Source organism: Cynoglossus semilaevis, chromosome 5, assembly GCF_000523025.1.
Source record: "Cynoglossus semilaevis isolate Cse_v1.0 chromosome 5, Cse_v1.0, whole genome shotgun sequence".
Taxonomy (NCBI): domain Eukaryota; kingdom Metazoa; phylum Chordata; class Actinopteri; order Pleuronectiformes; family Cynoglossidae; genus Cynoglossus; species Cynoglossus semilaevis.
Window position 1 is genome coordinate 6,385,032 of NC_024311.1, and position 12,796 is coordinate 6,397,827.

Sequence of the window (12,796 nt, forward strand, 5' to 3'; positions counted from 1 at the left end):
TGATGTCATCTCCACGGTTTCTAAAGGACTCTTGAGGTCAAAAGGAGGATTAAGCACAAGTGGGAAGACGGCTTTCTCATCACGTTGCTTTGTTTTAAAATATCTAACAAACTCTGTTCACCCCGTCTGAACCCCTGTAGCTGCAGGGTAGCTAACTAATCAAGAAGATACAGACACGAAATAGGTAAGAGGCAGGTGATTTATTTAGCAGTTCATTGTTAAACTACTATCATTGAAGCCTAATTTGGAGTTGTAATTTCTCCTGGATTAAAATGTCTGCAAGGATTAGAGTCTTGGCTTCAGTTTGTACACAAGAGCTTGGTTTGTAGACTATTAATTTTTGAGTACTTCATTTTTCAATCAATGAAGGGGTAACAGTACTACACATGAATTTCTGGATTTATTTTGGTTCAGGATATATATATATATATATATATATACATATATATATATATATATAGTTAAAAAAGGAGTTGTGACTTCCTGACTTTGTGATCTCTCCCTGAGTTGGACCCAAAGTCCCACAAAACTTCCTTACTTTTAGATCTATTTTTCAGAGGTTGCAGGCGAGTTGTTACTGCATCCAATTGTACATACGTATAAATTAAATGCAGTTTGTAGCAAACAGACCAACTTACCTTCCACCTCTGGGAAAAGAACGAAAAGAAATCAATGCATCTGCAATTTTAAAACTTGTGTCTAAGAGCTTAAAGCAGCATTTTCCTTAAACCAACTTCTGCATCAGCATAAAGGATGTTAGTGGTTAATGTGAAAACCTGAAGGGCTTCAGAGACTGTAGTTAAGATCATTATATATATATAAATATATATATACATGGACTAAAATACTCCATATTAAGTGATCTGAATTATAACAAGCATGATATTAGCCAGTATTCTGTCTCTTGACTCGAATGCTAATATATTCCGGTGAATTTAATACATTACCGTATTTTGTATTTGTTCAGACTAAATCAGAAAGGGCAGAACAAGATGGTAAATCAGATGGAGATGATGACAGTGAAGACCCCGGTGCTGAGAGTGAATTATCTATATGAATAATGAATGACTGAAGAATCAGTAGGACCGTATGAGCGAGCAAAGCCGAGACAAATTGATGTAAGTTTAACGAGAATCGTTCAAACACTGATGTATACAACAAGCCAAGACAATGCTATCATCGCTGAACTGATGTATTTCCTCCACTGTTCAGTTTGTTTCACCTCATGACAGTTAGCCTATGAATACAGAACGTTTTTTGTCTGACATCATGCCAGAGTGGAAAAATCTCAGGGGATCAACAGCCTCATGAAGTAAATATTGTGACATCAGTGTCTGTACAGTGTATAAGGTGGTTATTAAATAGAACTGATGTATCTCAAGACTCCAGCCTTCAGTTCTCATATAGAAAGCCAGGGGAAAAAAACTAAACAAAAAAGGTTTTGTGTTTGAAACTTCCAAGATTTTTATATAGTCTTCTAAATATTTATTTTTTTAATTGAAATCATACGCTGATGTCTTGTCACAACCGTGTAGTTTCACGAAACTTTCAAGTCGCATTTCTTTAAGATCATTCTCTCTTGCAGTAGCCTCTAACTACACAAGGGTTGGTGATAAAAAAAGGTTTTCAACATGTCAAAGAAACTTTTACAGGCAAAGCCATCATTGCTCTTCAAGCACTCAAATATATATAAATATATATATAAAACCTAAAAATGTCACCCTGCCTTCCTTTATCCCGTCACAGCTGACTAACACAGAAAACTGGTCACTTGTCTAAGGGATAAGGAAAATCAATACCCATGGCATGCTGCGAGAAATAAAGCAGAGCTGCAAAGTGACAACAACACCAGCCCTGGGCCTCGTGCAGTCTGTCTTTCACTCCCTTCAAACACAGCTTTTATAGAGTTCAGTGCCTGGGTCCATGGAACTGCAAATAAGTGACAAACTGTAATCCAGCAGGCAAGAAACTGATTTGAGAGGGAAAGTACAAACTCTTTGATTCTGCTTTCATGCGCTCGGGTCCTGACCAAGGTCACCTTGAAGGTTAATGGTTTGGATACGGTGTAATTTTTTTTGGCTTCAATTACATTTTAGCTTTTTTTTCACACAGACCTTAGAGAGAAATCTTCAGGATTAGTGTAAGTGTAAGATTAGTGGACTGAAAGTGCCAACATTAAATAAATAAATACAACAATGTTTTATTAATGAATTAAAATACCAATTAATTTTATGTAAAATACATGTTATTTGTTGCAGTGCATCACCAATGAATGTTATCTGTCAAACTCGCTCATCAAAGTCTGTGGGTGGGGCTAATTCTATTCTAGTCTGATCCATTGGTCTGAAGTAGCATGACAGGGCCATGAAATAATCAAATAGTGAAATAATTATATCTGTTTTTTTCATGCAGTTAATTGGCATTTTAATTAATTAATGACACATTTATATATTTAACTCTAATATTAATCTAATATGAATCTATGACATATTTAATTAATTATTTGATTATGTATTTATCTATTTATTTAATGTTGGCATTTTCAGTCCTCCATAGATTACCACTGTTTATAAAGGAAATACGAACATGGTTTAAAATGTTTAACTATTACTACCATTATTGTTTTTGTCGGTGTCTTTTTTGTCATGAAGCGTGATGTTATGCTAACTTCAAGGTTCAGGGTAATTAAATGGAAATGGATAGATTATTAATCGGTATGAATCAACATTCCTAAATAAGAGTGTAATGATGGTGGAGAAAGACAAAGACAGTAACTGGTGGATGAATGTGTGTCTACAGTCCAGTGAACAGTTGTTGTGACTGTACTCACTGACCAGCTCTTGCTGCAAATGGTCAGATGCACATTTATAAAACGTGTGTTTCAACTGTCTGTATGAGTAATGATGAGTAGACAGACAGGAATTATACAAAAACACTAGACTGTAGATTCTCTTGTGCGGTAAAGAAGTAAGTCTAAAAAGCTAAGGAATACAAGTGTGAAAAGTCTTGACAGGGACTCCACTGATTCATATTCTAGAGAACAACTACTTCAACTAAGTGAAAATAGACTGCTGTTATTTGTCTTTATGGTCCAGATATATACAAAAAATACAATAATAATATAATATAAATAATCCTATATTTGTATATTAGGAGAAACACATTTATAAATAATGTTTGTATGTATTCATTAAGAAAAAAATGACATTTATATAATATTTTTACATATAAAATAAATAATAAGAATTAATCCCAGGCTCCAGGGATTTCTGAAAAACAGACCACTGTATAAAAACAAAGAAGTGTTGTATCTGCTCTTTTACAGAGCATCACCAGCATTTCTGCACATTCCTGCAATTTTGCATTATCAAGTGGGAATACAGATTATTTTAGCTGCCCTCCAGCTGGGATAAGGAAACTGCAAGACGTACAGAAACACTGAACCGACACATTCTGTGTTTTGGTCCACCTGTCAGTCTCATTCATTACAGACACACAAGACAGGGGTCACTATGGCCTCATTGTCATTTTCTCAATACTAATGTATACTGTATATACTGTATGTGTGTGTCTGGCCAAACTTTATTTTTTTTCACAAATGTAACAATAGGATGTGAGACAAATGCGAGATAAATATCTGTGTATCGGTGTAACAGAGTTGGAGATGAAATTAAACGTCTTAAATTGAGCAAAATTCTGTCTCAAATTTGTAAGCAGTAGAAAAGTATAAATATTTCAGGGCTGTTCATTTATAATTGGTTACACCAGGGCATCGGTTTAAGATGCTGCAAACAACATCCCTAATGTCTGAGAGAGACTGGTGCAGGCTATCACTGCTGGTCAATTGAAACAACTGTTTCTTCACTGACTATTGTTGTGTAGGAGTGTGCGTGGGTGTTAACACACTGTGTGCAGCAGTCTCTGCTGATTTCTACTTTATCTTGTGGCACTGAAACGGACGTAAGTGTTGTTAGCTTTGTGGATTCCACTGTAATGTAGTGGACCTAAAAACAGACAGTGGATTTTAAAAAATGTCAAATTTCCACCACGTTTTTTTTTCCTTCGTTCAAATCTGTTTTCTTCCTTTGTGAATCCCACACAATGTCCCTGCTGCAACACCTTAACACTTTGCCATTTGGAACATTTTCCCCCAATTTCAGGGAAGCACTGATTCAGTATAATGTCTGAACCCATGGCTCATTTATTTAATACAACAGTCTCTAAATAATGGCTTCCCCAATTCCAATATCCTTTTCTTTTACTCATTGTCAACAGTAACACAGCCTGGCCATTATTAACATTGCTTTTCATGGAAGAGCTGCTGCCTGGCTGATATAAATGAGCAACAAATCATGTGCATTTACAGATTTTTGCTTCTGAATAAGCCTGTGTCTCTAATTGTAAGCAGTAGATAAATCTGATGACTGTAAACCTACCAGCTCTCTATTGTACTCTATGCTCAGCCTTTGGAAAATATGAATTTTCTATCACATTCATTAGACAATAAAACCTCCAGTTTCTACCACTGTCTCCAGGGAAGACAATCAACATGGTCTAAATTGTAAAATTTCAATGGCATTCCTTTAAAGTGCATGCTTGTATTCACTGTTTCAAAAAAACAAACAAAAAGAAAAAAACCAAAATCATCATCAGCTACAAACATGCAGTACCTGAAATAAGTAGGAATACCTTGTTTAGATTTGTTCTTTGTTTATAGCAAACACACACACACGTCTGTCCTGTTCTAAAATATAATTAGATTTGGAGCACATGCTACGATTACACTATTTTAATTTTAAAATAACGACTAACATTAGACTAATGACTAAAAACTAAAGACTACTTTTCTTTTTCATGTAAAAATATGATTAGCATTTTACATTTTAACATTGAAAATGTAAACATATGGACATATCATTTTACACTATCCTCATTTATTATTGGTTAAAAACACTGCATTCAACATTTTGTGAAAATTTCCAAAATCATCAACCGTCTGCAAAACAACTCTAAGGGGTTGAACAGTTTGGCCAATGACAGCAGCAGACTATGGATTCCATTCTATCAATGTACTACAATGTACCACATGCCGTGTATGAGTAATGCTTGTATTACACTGTCAGTAAAATACAAATAGCATGAAGGTAATTTTACACTGACATATACCATTTCACGTCACTGTAATCTGTCACTGGCGTCTACCTAGACCTTCTTAATTTACAATAAATGCTGTCACTTTCCCTCCATGTCAAGACCACAATCGCTGTTGCGTAACAAGTCATGGCCTGCTGTCTCTGAAGTGTGACAGTAATCGATCAGACTACACAACCTGCCAGTTACTCCAAAGAAAAAAAAAGATACTGCATGCATTATTCGTGTCCACTCGCGTCACAGGCGCCCACCTAACCCCTCCACCTGATGTCAGTCATCACATGTGAATATGTTGCCATAGTGTCTCTGCGGCCTGTGGTGTTAATGAAGTGACTGCTCCCCTCAGTGGTGCAGTGGCTGAGCTTTATTAAGGTGGTAAACCAAGTGTGCTGCTGAAGAGGGAATTGTTTTAAAAGACAAGAACATTAGACCATCTCATTTCTGACTCTCAGCAACAGAGAACATTCTGTTGTTGAATATATATTTTAATACTTTCTCCTGCGGTTTACTTTTGTTTAAATAACATTAAATGACAATAAACTAGCTTGACTTCATTAGCAATACCTTTGCTTTAGCTCTTCTCTCAAATGAACTTACAGGCCTATAGTGGTGCACGTAAAATAAATGCAGTTTCATTTAAACCTGTGATTTTGTCTATTGTCATTCACTGAACACAGTTAATGTCAAGTTAAGTTCTCAAAGATCCATTGTCTTCCTGTGTTTGAAAAGAAATAAACTACTAACACCTTGATGCAACTTTAATCTCTTTACTGTCATTTCCAAACATTTCATCAGACTGACGTAAAAGGCAGCAGGAAATAACAGAAAGCCATTCAGATTCATCTAAATAGAAGCAAATAGAGAAAAAAAAAAAGCCAGAGTAGAGAGTTGACTTTATGTCTGATGAATCCCAGCAGGATCCTTGCCATTCAGTAAGAAAGCAAATGACTGATAATGACTTTAAAGTAAAGTGCAGTCAGAAAGCTTCCCCGCTGATACTGCAACACAAGGCAAAGCCGTGGTTCAAAACACACTGATGTCCAACGCAAGGAAGCATTTTTCTAACTAGAGATAACAGATGGAAATGGTTTGATTTTTCACTAGAAAACTCTGACTATAATACCAAAAAAAAAACTAAAAACTAAAACATGATATATTTTATATTGTTATATGCAATACTTGCAATTTGTAGTTGGTCAGATGGGTAACGTGGTAAATACATAGCGGGCGACTTGATTCTACTGGGTCAGAAGCACAGTGATCTAAAACTGTGGGGTAATTTTAATGTTGATCGATTTGAGCAGCGCATATGGTCATGTTACTTCATCTGAATATTCAATTTCTGTAAGGAGAAAACAGCGTTTTGTTTCAGTGGGTTGCAGGGAGTGCACTGCATTTTGAACTGGATTAGACAGGGGACATAATTCATGCTCACAATACAGTTCACACAGAGAAACTGCTGTGATGTTCATTTTTACTGTTTTCTGTTTGCTGGTGGAAGCACACTATTTTTCTTGAGAAAGTTAATGAATAAATAGACAATAACTGTCTTCAACAAAGACTTTTTGACATCTACTACCACCAGATAACACCCAGTTACATGTGACAATTTTTCCAGACTGCAATATTAAAATGTACAACAGAGAGCGCCCTCTGAGGTGCTAAAATGATAATGCTTTAGCATGTTGACCTTCTGTACATAGAAAATTGCCTCCACTAGGTGAAATGTTTTCCCTTGATATCTTCAACATCCACGTCTTAAATGTCAGCGTGGCACCGACACCAGAGGGACCCCCAGAATTATTTAACCACTAAAGCCCCTCTGTATATGTTAATAAGGATGATCACATTCAGCGCAGCCCGTGCCAATAGCAATGTCAAAAAGAAAAAGGCAGACTTTAATACTTTAAAATGCCAGAAATGATCACGAACAAAAGTGCAGAGCTTTGTTTAAAATCTAAGAGCAATTCCATGTCAGTGATAATACATCCATCCATCCATCCATTAATGGATGGATGGATGGATGAATACATTTATCACAAATCCAGGTCACAAAGTTAGCAGTTCATTTGTGAGACAACAATTCTGACTTGTGGGCCGTTTGAAAGCACAGGTGATTCTCATGCCTCTTTGTCAAGATGATGGTACACGTCCCACCTTGAAATGAAAATGTCATGATGATCAAATCCCTAATCCCTGACTGTTCATTACCAATTCAAATTACGGCCTTCTCTATGGGTCATTTAGTCAGTTCAAGCAATCAGTAATGCAAACATGTGCTGTGGAAATTGTCTGATTGATGAAGCAGGAAAAATAAAATTGATCATGTAGCACTGACAGACATGCAGCATTTGTTGACGGAGGGAAAGCCATGAAGCGGTTACAAGTACTTCCTCAGGAAACCATTACCATTTTCTGTGGTCGTTTACATGCCCTCACACATGCAAATGAGGATGTTTGGAAAAGGTGAACTGTGAACAATTTGATGCAGTATCAGGTAAGGTAATGTATGCTGCTGCAAATATTGTCAGGTTAAAGTTTCTCGAGCTCCTGTGGTTATGTAGATCATAGTAACAATGCAGTTGTTGACACAGTACTGTAGGGCGTACAAGAAGCTGATAGAACAACTGATAAGGACGTTTGTGTGTGTGTGGTTCCTCCCCTGTTAATGTGATGATGTCATCAAACTACTCGGTAACTCGTCAAATCCCTGCTGCCCTGACGCAGCCATACGCACACAGCAGTGGTTTCTATATGTGGCTCATGTGCAATTGTCTAGTTAGTACTCACATTCACATTCTTCAAGCTGTTCAAATCTACCTCCAAGAAGGATTTTTTGAAAAAAATTTCTGTAAGAGTCAATGACTTACTAAAATAAAAAACAGATTTTCTTTACATTTTCTCAATATGTGTTTTCGCAGCCTTCGCAGCGTCATGTCGTGTTCATGATAAATACATTACAAAATGAATTCGGGTAGGTTACGGCTTTAGCAACGTATCCACAGCAAATGTTGTATCTAATTGCTTGGATTCTCATTTCAAGCATTTGATGGTGTTAACGGAGCGGAGCTGAGTCAAAATTGGGCTCAAATTAACTCCAACATCTGGCTGAAAATCAGTTTTTCTCACCGCGGCCATCAGTGGTATGGTGTGTGGTACATTTTAGCATCTCTTCATCAGCGCTTTTCTCATTGTGCTGTTATTAAAGAAGCCTTCCAATTGTATAGAAAAGAGACATTCACTGCGACTGTGGCCTCCTAAAGGAGGATGAGTCTTTTTCACAATATAATAATATTCATTGGAAGATATTGTTATTAACATTAACATACCATTATAGTGGCAGAAGCTGAGTAAAACATCAAAAACTCCCCCAGGGCAGAGTTTCTTGTTCAGAAAAAAAAAAAAAAAAACTAGCCACAAAAGCATGTACTAAACACTTATTTGTCTCAATTTTGTTTTATGGTTTGCAAACAATGACTGTAACTATAAAAATATCCATCTTTGTATGACAACATTTTTATGATAGCAGCCATTAGGCCAGCTCCTGTATGGTACATGTTAATAGACTCATGTCGGGAGGTTGTTGGTGTAATTATTATGATTATTCATTTTTAAGTTCCTCCAAAAAAAAAAATAAATCACACTGTATAAATTGCAGATCCACATATTGTCAGAAAAGCAGCAATGGTATTTGCCAGGAGAACATTTCTTTTTTTTTCCCTTTTAACAAGCTGTCTAAGGTGTCAGTGATAAATGTCAGACCACTCAGAATCAAGGGGGGGGGGGGGGGTTGCTTAAAAGAAATATTTTTTGAAGTCTCAACAGTCACACAGTGAGAAATAGAGCAGAAGAAACTGTAAGAGAAAGAAGAAAAGTATGCCATTATAGGCCACAGTCTTCTTTTGATCACAATCAAGATCAAATATGGACATTTATATACCGGCAAACACCTGGTCACTGCATTAGTTTTTGTCGATTCTGAAGAGAATTGATTCAGAAAAAAAAAACCCAAATCTTCAGTGTCCAAAAAAGTGTGTTATAAGAGCATAGAGTGAGATAAAATGAAGTTGAATCATTTGTGGCGCTTCACCTCAAGAGGCCTCTAATGATACTTTGATGACTCACCTCTTGCTGTAAATCCTTGATGATCTTGGTTTTTTTCTCCATCTCCACTTTGAGAAATTTAATCTGTAGACAGGAAGGACAAAGGAAAGACAATGACACAGAATCCAAGCTGCGGTCGGAAACGTTTTCCGTTGAGTGAATGGGTTTAATGGAGGTTATGGATGCATCGTGGGCCCATTTAATCTGAAACTAAAAGGCATTGAAAGAAGACAATTATGACAATTAACAAAAGACGGAGCTGCTGTTTGATGCCCTGCTGCTGTTTGTCTGACAAGTCCTTCAGCTGCGTGATAAAGGCCAGGCCTTGTGATGTAAAAACAACAAAATTAGCTGTCTGTCTCTTGGTACAGTTTGTTCTCTTGGCCTTGAGATTTGTAATTATTGAAGTAGTAAATCTTCTAAAAATAGCTGCTTACATGCTTCCAGTAGCAATTTCAATATCACTCAGGTGCAACAATTTCCATTAGTTACTGCTATGCCCTGTAAACGGAGAAGGGAAAAGTCACTGCTTTTATCTGTTTTCTGTGAACTTTAGTCACATTTTTCCTCCTATTTTTTAACGATTGCATCCGGGGGGAACTGTAAACTATATGGAACCAGTTGACTCAGATCCCTTGACAACATACCATAAAGTTTAATGTATTAAGAGAAAAGAAAAGAGTGAGACCGAACATCCTTAAGGAGCATTTTCTTGAGAAATGTTAAGGGTTGTTAAATGCTGAGTAATGGCAACGACTCTACAGTTATACTATGAATGTATTTCCATTTGAACTGTTGCAACGTAATGTAAACAGCATTAATATATGTAACCAATTTTTTGTTGCTATTTTTACCATTTTACAAATGGTGTCATTTATGCACTAACCAATTATTACAACAATTAAACTGTCATAATTGGGGTCCTTTAAAACCTATTGCTGTCTTTATTTTAGCCAGTGCAGCCTATGCTGTCAAGTTTACATCCAGGAAGTATATTGGGCCTTTTTGGAGGAAGGCTGCACATTACATAGTGGTAATATCTGGCTCATTAATTCCCCTGCAGAGGATCTGCCCGTTCAACTGATATTACTTGATCCATAACATATATGCTTTTATATATCATGTAGGCTAGCATAGTCATCCCCTAGGTACAGAGTTATGGTTGATAAGCTGGGCTGCGGCATTGTGTCAGTAAAGGCATTAGACCTGAAAAATCCAGCATATAACATTATGCGCTAGGATAAAAATAAAACATAACTTATATTTGTGTATGACACCTGATATTGATGCTTAGAAAAGATACAGCTTGTATGTGGTGTGTCCTTGACAGCAAGTCTCTTGAGGTTATAGACCTTAATCTTTAGCAGCAAGGAGAGAGTAAACAGAAACTTAATTCTCACCAAAGGACCCATTGACCTAAATATGACCCCATGAGATCAATGTTTATGTTTCAATCACAGAAATGGCCAACAGGGAGGCCTCATGGAGAAATGTATTATAATAAATAAATTTTGTTTACATGCGCCAGTTTGAGTTTTTAAGTACTCAGTCAAACTGACATACATGATAATTAGAAGGCAGAGATTTAATGGGTTTATAATTGGGCATGCATGTTGCCCTACAACAGTTTAATAGGTTAATATAACCCATACCGATGCAAATGGCTATTTGCATTGTAAATATAAGGTTTGCATGCTCCATTTACTTAGTTTATTATTGTAAAGTTTTCCAGGATTCTGTAAGGTCTGAGTGTCATTCTGCTTTTGTCTTACATTATATATTTTTTGTTTGCTTTAACTGATTAACCTATGACACGGAAGTGTATAGAAATAGGACTACACAGATATTAAAAGTCATATTATATATGTTGTATTTGCTGAATGGATATATGATTTAGAGCTGAAAATCAAATCCCTATCCTAAGACATTTTTATTGTGGAGGTCACATTGGAATATTTATGCCCTGATATGTGTGAAAGTTTATATATATTCCCATCTTTTTCTGTAAGTGCGCGCACTAATGATTCCTGCACATTAGAGCCTGTGATGAATATTTTTATTATCTGGAGACACAAGGTGCCCTTTCACAGCCGTTGTTGTTTTCCATCAGAACTGAACGAAGAGCCAGACTTGACAGCAGCCGCGGCATCTCACTCCTCTGGTAAATGTGTGTTGCATTTGCATGATGCAATGGTGTTCCTCTAATCTTAAATGTCAGCGCTTGTTATAAATCCAATTTAAAAGATCATAAATGTCAAACTGCAACCATAAAACGCAGCAACTCAGATTTGTTATTAGACAGAGAAAAATTTGCAGAATGTCACTCTAAATGTTACCCAACTACTGTGTATCTCAGAGGACTTGATTTGTTGATTTCAATGCCACCGTGCCCAGTTACCAAACCAAAAAAACCCCCGCCCGACTGCGCTACAGCAGCCAGGATGAGCTTTCATTAGCATATAATGGAAATCCCAGGAGCATTGTGGGGCTATTCGGTAGCTGTCAGTACAGCCAGACACACACATCATCGTGATTTGCTGATAGGGAGTTTGGTGCCAGAACCAGAGTTCTGTCTTTCTGAACGAGATGAAGCCACAAATATTAGGCAGCACAAAAGGCTAGAGCCAATAAATAAACCAATGTTGTATTAAATCATTTCATTCAAAAACAGGGTTTATGACTGGAAAACAAATGACCAGTTACTCAAGATGTAGACTGACAGGCTAATATCTACTTCGATGCCCTGAATCACTCAGAAACTCAGAGTCAGAAAAAGAAAATTTGTTTTCCTTTTGTAAATCTCACATGAAACTGAAGTTCGTGTCTTTTATATCTGAACCAGTGATTTAAAAGTGAAAATATAACTGAGGGACCAGTGGTTTATAAGACTGTGACGACCCTACTACAATAAATCAAAGAAATTGATGCTGAACTCATTCCTTAGTTTACCAATGGGCCAAGAAGGTCCATCCAATCATCCATACATATGCATTTTCTTTTTGCATTTCATCAGGACTTTCAATTAAACAGTATGAAACTGAGGTGAGGTGGTGGCTGCTGAGGTGTAATGAGTGTGGATCAGTGACGGCCCTGTGTGACAGTTGACAGAACTGCTTAGAGAAGACCAGACGCTGATGGTCAGGTCAGCTCTGTCTCACCGTCGCCTGCTGCTTCTCTGCTCTTTCATTCGCCTCATCCAGCTGCTTCTGCAAGGCTGCCTGGAGGGACTTCATCTCCTCCCTGTCAAGTGATGGGGCAAAGTGAGAAACAGTCTGTTAAAACATCCACTTCACACAGTATAGCCCTGTCTCCTTTACTAAAAAAAGGCTTTCATAAACTTGTTGACAAGAATTTTGCACAAAGATAGAGTTAGAAAAACAACTAACAGTTCTCTTCCAATAACAAGTAGGAATTTAAAGTGATGGTGGTGATGATGATGATGATGATGATGTTGGGTCTACACCAAAAGAGCTGAGAAAGTTACAATAGAGCTGAGAAAGTTACAATAGTTTTCATTGTGATGTTTAAATTCTATGACTAT

General features: G+C 36.9%; 1 protein-coding gene across 2 annotated transcripts in view; it reads right to left on the reverse strand.

The window, feature by feature from the left end:
- Window positions 1–12,796, reverse strand: part of luzp2 (leucine zipper protein 2) — a 100,458-nt gene that overhangs the window by 32,342 nt on the left and 55,320 nt on the right. For both annotated transcript variants that reach the window (XM_025055803.1, XM_008310147.3), the window contains exons 4-5: window positions 12,414–12,495; window positions 9,277–9,339 (exon numbers count right to left, since the gene is read on the reverse strand). In XM_025055803.1, the coding sequence (XP_024911571.1) occupies window positions 9,277–9,339; window positions 12,414–12,495 (145 nt within the window). The remainder of the gene's footprint in view (window positions 1–9,276; window positions 9,340–12,413; window positions 12,496–12,796) is intronic.